Below are 7,520 nucleotides of genomic sequence, written 5' to 3'. Positions count from 1 at the left end.
GGATTCTATGATTCTATGACTCTATAAATAAAGTTGTATTTTTTTTCCTTTAGGAAGATTGTAAACATAGTTATACTTGCATCTTAATTTCTGGACTTCTTAACTGAATTTCTTCTGATGGACTGTAACTTTATGTTCTGTACTGTTATGTATTTGCAGTTTCTAAGTTCATTTATAATGTGTTTTCAAGCTTTTGTGTACCACAGCTTTCAATTTTCTGCTTTTAAAATTTGAAAGTTATTTACTGCACTTCAGTAATGCTTAGCAGAATGTACTTCAGGCAGCCAGATAAAAGCAAAGCAAATGGGAAGAGAACAATTTGTACTCCTTAGTGGTGTAAGAAAATGTCTAAAAAGCTATTTAAAATGGAATGAAATTACATACTGGGTCATTTCTGTTATTTTCAAATGGATAATTTTTAGCATGGTCTTTTTGAATAAAGCATTTCTTGATATGCTTCTTGAAGGATCAAAGACCTACTAATGCATGTCTGTGAATTAGAAATTAAATCACTTGTCTTATCCTTTGAGAAACAACATAAACATCATACACTCTAAATGAGAGTGCTACCTGTAGTGTAATTGTCTCATTTGTCATCAGTGTGTCAGGATTTGTATATTCTATCTGACAGAATTAATGATGAAACAATTTATGACTCCTTAATTTTTTAAAAATTTTTTGTAGCACTTAAAGGGTTTTCAAGACTAACAGTTGAACACTAAAAAGAAATAAAAAATTCCTAAAGAAAAGTTTATATTTTTCCGTGTTTTCTGTGACAGACAACATCTTTTCTTTCTGCAATCAGTGGGATATCAGCAAGTGATCCAACAATGTACTGAAATAAATTAATTTCTAATCTTACCGGCAGTTATAGTTCTGCTGTTGAGCTACACAAGTTGCATTGTTTAAGCAAGGCAATAATTCACATGGATTCAGTATTTTCTCACAGAACTTGCCAGTGAATATTGGCAGACAGATACATGTCACATCCTATAAAAGAAAAGGAAATCAGAAATAATTATTTGTTGTACCCAAGGCAATATAGAAATTAATGTTTACGTCCATTACTATAGAGACTCTAACTAGGACAGGGTTTCATCATGTTAAACAGTCTACAAAGACAGAAAACAAAAAGTAGTCCTAGCCCCAAATAGGTTACAAACATAATTTAGGACAAGTGGAATAGGCCTTCCAGCACAGATTATACCAGAGAGTTGGTTTGCTAGTTGGAAATATACCAACTCTAAATTTGGCTGGCTATGTGATTTTATTACTGAATCAAGAAGGAGCTTTATAACTCGTTTAGGATTTTTCATCAGTTCTGAATTTTTTCCCGTGTAATGTTTGCATCTATCTAACAGTAATGGTGCAGAAGGTACACCAGATACCAGACAGTATTCACTAACTAGAGCAGGAAAGAAAAGTGTGTATTCTTTTTCCCCTTCAATATGAAGCACAGAGACTATGCTCTCTAAGCTGCTGAAAGACATCTGTCAGTCACTGCAATCTGTAATTTACACAGTGAGAACAGTAAATTATTTTACCAAAAAAAAATATTTCTTAGAGCTGGCACTCTCACCCTTATTTTTTTATACAATGTTCTTGATAGGCCTTTTGATGTCAGAAAGTAAAAGAAACATATATTAGAGTTTGTTCCTCCAGTGAAATTGGTAGCATGTAGGTGTTTCTTTAGAACTGGTCATAAGGGCATGATTGAGGAACTTTTAACATCTCCACAGATTTCTATATGTGTAAAAAAAACTACTACATCTGTTTGTCAGTAGAAATGATTGTACAAAATAGAATGTGCCAGTATATCTACCAGACAAAATATTTAGACATATTGTATAATTTAGAAATCTATCAATTTGTTCAGCAGTTTAGATGTCAGTTTTTTTCTGTCTCTGTGTAAGAGTATGTATCACTGGCATGTGTCACCTGAGATTTTGAACCCTTCTTTCACTATTTAGGTTTTGTATATTTACTACTATTTCTAGTAGTCATGCCAATGAAAGAACGTTGATATGCAGTTTGAAATATGACAACAAAGGAAGAAAGAAAAAAAAAGAAATCAACAGGAAAAAAATCACAGGAAAAGCAAGAATACGAAAGAAGCACTAGTTAATAAAGTTGTCTGATGTATCGTATTTTGTATCAGAAAATTTTATTAGAGAGAAACAAAAGGCTTCACAAAGGGCAAATCATGCCTGAACTAATCTGCTGGCTTTCTACAATGGAATGGTTGCATTGATGGATAAACGATGAGCAACTGATGCCATCTACCTTGACTTCTGTAAGGCCTTTGACGTTGTCTCACATAACACCATTGTTGCTAAATTGAACAGATATGTGTTCAATGAATGGACTATTCGATGGATAAAGAACGGCTAGATGGCCCTTTCCAAAGAGTTCAAATCAACAGCTCTGTGCCCAAAGGGAGACCAATAACAAGTGGTATCCCTCATGGGCCTGTAATGGGACAGGTACTGTTTAATATCTCTACTAATGACATAGACAGTGGGATTGAGTGCACCCTCAGAAAGTTTGTGATGACACCAAGCTGACTAGTGTAGCTGGTTCACTAAAAGGAAGAGATGCTATACGGAGAGACCTTGATATGCTTGAGAAGTGGGACGATGTCAACCTCATGAACTTGACAAGGCCAAGTTTAAGGTCCTGCACCTGAGTCAGGACAGTCATCAGTATCAGTTCCAACTGGATGACAAATGCATTAAGAGCAGCCATGTGGAGAAGGACTTGGTGATACCGGTCAATGAGAAATTGAATATGAGCTAGCAATGTGCACTTGCAGCCCAGGAAGCCTACTGTGCCCTGGGCTGCATAAAAAGAAGTGTGGCCAGCAGGTCAAGGAAGGTGATTCTTCTACTGTACTCCACTCTCATCAGACCCCACTTGGAGAATCATGTTCAGATCTGGGTACCCCAGCATAAGAAAGACATGCACCTCTTAGAATGAATCTAGAGGAGTGCCACAAAAATGGCTATAAAGGGAGGCTGAAAGAATTCAGATTGTACAGCCTGGAGAAGAAAAGGCTCTGGAGAGACCTTATTGAGTCCTTTCAGTACACAAAGGGAGCTTATAAGAAAGCTGGAGAGAAGCTTTTTACCAGGATCTGTAGTGACAGCACAAGGAACAACAGTTTTAAACTAAAAGAGAGTAGATTTGGAGTGGATTAAAAGACGACTTTCTTTACTATGAAGGTGGTGAGACACTGGAACAGATTTCTCAGAGAAGTTGTGGATGCTCCATCCTCAGAATTGTTCAAATTTAGGTTGGATGGGGCTTTCATATATAACCTGATATACTGGAAGATGTCCCTGCTGATGGCAGGTGAATTGGAACTAGATGGTCTTTAAAGGCCCCTTCCAACCCAAACCATTCTATGTTTCTATGTTCAAATAGGGAGCTCTGAAGTTTATACTTACATTTGGCATATTGATACATGAACCTCCGTTCTGACATGGCCTTGAAGAACATTCATTTATATCAATTTCACAGCTGTGACCAAGAAAACCAGCAGGACAATCACAAAAATATCCAGTCTGATTATATTGGCATATACCCCCATTCAGGCATGGCTGAGATGTGCAGGGATCACCAGATTCCTCACAAAATGGACCTACTTCAAATTTAAATAAATAAATAAATAAATACATACATAAAAAAAATTAGGCTCTGCTTGAGTGAATAATGCTTTTTGATATACCGTCCATAAATATTACCTTGTTATTATGTTGTATTTCCCCACTATTTATCATGAATTTTTCATATATTTATTGATTTTAATTTTAGGAGGGACTGAAAAGCTTTTATTTATTGTGGCTTTTCTCAAGCTGTCTATACTTTGAAGCTCTAGTTGCTGACTGGGACATTTGTAAACTATCACCATTTAAAAAACAAAGAACTTATAACATTTCTGTAATTTTTTTTTTTTTTTTTTTGTGAATAAACATGATAGAATTATGTGGGAATGACTAAACTCATCTGTAGTAAACAGAAGAGGAGAACTGAAATCATAATCCCAGGAGACACTGAACAGTCATTGAATATCTCTCTGGCAGCAGTTACTATTAAGGGAAGCTGAATCCACTGGACTTTCAGACCAAGGAGTTGGTTCCCATACCTGTTTATAGATCCAGCCAGTAGTGAAATTGAGTGTACTCTCTGGAGATGCACACTCAAACTCCTCCAAGGTTGGAGTTCACTAATCTCTCTGCATAGCTCAACAATTATGAGCTGCCTTTTTTTTCCCATAGCTTGTACTTTGGTACTCTTATTTAAACCACTTTCGTAACACAACCTTACAGATTACAACAGACACATTTTTCAATAATTTGCTGTAGCAATAACATTTATTCATAATAAATCTATTATGAAGTATTAGTATGTATTGATTCTGCATTTTGTTAGTCACTTGAATCAACAAAATTAAAAATAGAAATTAAAAAAAGATGTATAGTTTTGAAATGGTAAATAGTATACTTTTAACTTATAATTGTAAACTGCAAGGTAAATATAGCTAGTTAATTCTAAACCAATTAATAGATAAGTGAGTGAGCCTCTAAGAGTTTTCTTACCAACAGACCAGCTATATAGAGCAACTGTAAACATGTGGAGCAACATTTACCAGGAGATCCAAATATCACACTGTCTCCATTTTATACCAGAAAAGCTGGTGCAACAAACACTGTACAAGAAAATCCCATTAGCAGAAAAAGGGTCAAACCACAATTACCTTTTTATCAGGCAGTTCATTGCAAATAGTTAATCCAATGAGGTAAAATGGATTCGATCTATCTTTTAGAATATATTGTTCACTGCACTTTAGCATTAGAGGATATTCAAAGAATCTTTTGTTTATTTGTTGCTGTCCCTCATCACCACAGTAAGCAAATTACAGTAAAAGTATATTGCAACTTGCAGATGTTAGGGCTTGCAAATAGGGAAAGCTAAGAAAGCCATTCCTCAAAACAAGACCATTGACTGATATTGATGCATACGTAAGAGAGCATTTGTAACATTCTCCTTTCATTTGGCAAGAATGGTTACTCCTGTCTCACCAACGTTTTAAATAGGAAAAGACAAATCAGCAAAACAGTGATCCCAACTGCTCCACCCAAAAGAAAGCCAGAAAGTGTAGTTCCACAGGCCAAATGGATTAATGAGTTGTTCTTGCCATGTTTTGAACCCCTGAATCTATTAAATCCTCCCCATTTTTTCTGCCACCATTACCAACACTTCTTAACTTTTTGCTAAACAATAGCACTGGATGGGAAAGACTAAATGAACAAAATAACACAGAAAAATGAAGACCAGCTGGGGAAACCAGATGAAAGAGGTGTCCATTTTGGTGATGCTCTGATCATTTGTAGAAAAATTAGGAAATGTTCTTCTAAAGAAAAGAGATAGTGCAACATTGCTTTAGGGAACACTAAAAGCAGCTGAAAAAGGACTAGAGAAAAGTCTGAGAGGAGATAAGGAAATTTGTTACCCACAGCATGAGAGGTGTAACAAGGAAAAAATACATGGTTCAAGGATGGAAAAAAAGTGTTTAACTTCTTTTCTCCTTGACTTTGCCTTGCAAAGGGAAAAAGATATATTTTTTTTCTTTTTATTAATTTGGAAAAACTAGTCTGTTCAGTGTGAATCTGGTGCCAATTATGTAACTATGTCAAGGGGCTCAATTTAAATGAAGATACTGAGGTAGCAACTGCACTCATGGCCTAGAATACAAGTCATATCTTTCACAGGTCTATCTAGAGTAAATTAAATAAAAAACTCTACCAAGTATCTAATGTCTTTTAGGAAGAATTCAGTCTTGAATGGGAATGTTTCCTTAATCATTGACACTATTTATTTTTTTGACATTCTTCTACTTCAGAATTTCTTGTATTCAGCATCTCATGTGACAAGCAAGAGCAGTGATTTTTCACCTGAACATCCACGCCTGATAAGTTTGACAAGCCAGGTCAATAAATGGAATTCTGGAAAACTGGTATTTTGAGCTTCTTGTTCTATCATTCCTAAACCTGATATCACACAATCTGTTTTCTAAAAAAGATTGAAAAGTGACTTGATTACAGCTCTTGGATGGGGAAAATGTCAAGCATTAAAGGGATCATTAATTCAGTGGAGGAAAATATAACAAAAGTAAATGACTGAAGAGAGTAGCAAAACAAAATAAAGTTAGAAACACCTCATATATTTTTACCAGTGAGGTGATGTTGTGGTGAGTAGAGCCCGCCCTAGGCAGGGATCGGCGTGCGGAAGATCTCGCGATGTAACGGAAAGCTCAGACTGCCCACGAGGGGCCTTGTGGGTGTGGCTTGTCATATATAAGCAATTGCAGCGACGCAATAAACGCCATTTGCAGCATCCTTCACATTGAAGCCTGTGTCTGTGATGGTACCCAACAGTAGAGATTGGGTGGCAGCTATCCCGGGGATCGGGTGTCGGTAATGACAAAGTCTCTGTACCAGACTACTGTGAAAGGACTGCATTCTACAGTTGCTGATGTCTTCACATCAATGTTTTTTGAAAGATACTGCTTTAATCATGTAAAAGACAGAAGCCTTAATTTATAGGTAAGCAATGTAATAACCTTTGGTGAGAACAGATGAATAACTGGTCTTCTAAGCTTGCAAATCTATTTATCTACCTTGACTCAAAATGTGCACAGAACATCTTAATAGTTGTGTAAAATTAGGAATTCATTCCAGATTCCCACTTTGAAATTTACACATTTTGTCATCATCAGTTCCTCTTGTTTAGGTATGTTTAAATAAATACTTAACTTCATAGCCATGCGAACATTTACTGACCTCTTGAATGCTGCTGTTAGAAGCAATGTAGAGAGGGAACAGGATAAAACCAGATTTGTATAATCTGAAGTCAAATGCAAATTGCTCCCACTGAAGGAGAACAACATTTAAGCAATGAACAATGCAGCTAGGAACATTGGTCCAAATTGCAAGTGCATATTGAAAATGTTTGTACACATTCTGGACAGCTGAGACTTAAATTGAAAATAGTGCAGGGCAAGTATTTTTAACTGCATAGACTTGATGAGTAACCTTCTGTTTTGTTTTAATATCAATAAAAAAAATACAGGCATAGTATTTTCCATAGACACTGTATTTCTGTTGCCAACAATTTCAACAGAAGTAATCCTTCCCTCAGTCAGACCCAAAAGAAAATATTTGCTGAAAATACTGAAGTCCCTTTAGTGTTCAATGATGAATAATTAGCTACTCAAAGCTATGATATATTGTATAAATTCTCAGAAAATTAAATGGAGAAATAATGTTCTAAGGGGAGATAGCAGGTTCAGGAAACTTTAGTACGAAAAATACCTTAGTTATTAGCTTGATTGAATATCCTGATTAAAGAAGAAAATTCAAGAAATTAAAGGCATCAGCAGCAGGATCAGTTCACGATAGTCTTTCAATACAGTGAATTCTTGTTTGGTTTACTTCAATAAAATAAAAATTGTGGAAGAC

General features: G+C 35.7%; 1 protein-coding gene across 1 annotated transcript in view; it reads right to left on the bottom strand.

Moving 5' to 3' along the window:
- Positions 1-862: 862 nt before the first annotated feature.
- EYS (eyes shut homolog (Drosophila)) overlaps positions 863-7,520 on the bottom strand; it is a gene marked incomplete at its 3' end in the record, with an annotated part of 62,235 nt that continues 55,577 nt past the window's right edge. The window contains exons 3-4 of the mRNA XM_008949775.1: positions 3,447-3,640; positions 863-990 (exon numbers count right to left, since the gene is read on the bottom strand). Coding sequence (XP_008948023.1) covers positions 863-990; positions 3,447-3,640 — 322 coding nt within the window. The remainder of the gene's footprint in view (positions 991-3,446; positions 3,641-7,520) is intronic.

Source organism: Merops nubicus, unplaced genomic scaffold (assembly GCF_000691845.1).
Source record: "Merops nubicus isolate BGI_N331 unplaced genomic scaffold, ASM69184v1 scaffold1741, whole genome shotgun sequence".
NCBI lineage: Eukaryota > Metazoa > Chordata > Aves > Coraciiformes > Meropidae > Merops > Merops nubicus.
Note: the sequence above shows the minus strand (reverse complement) of the source record. Positions and strands in the feature narration are given on the sequence as shown.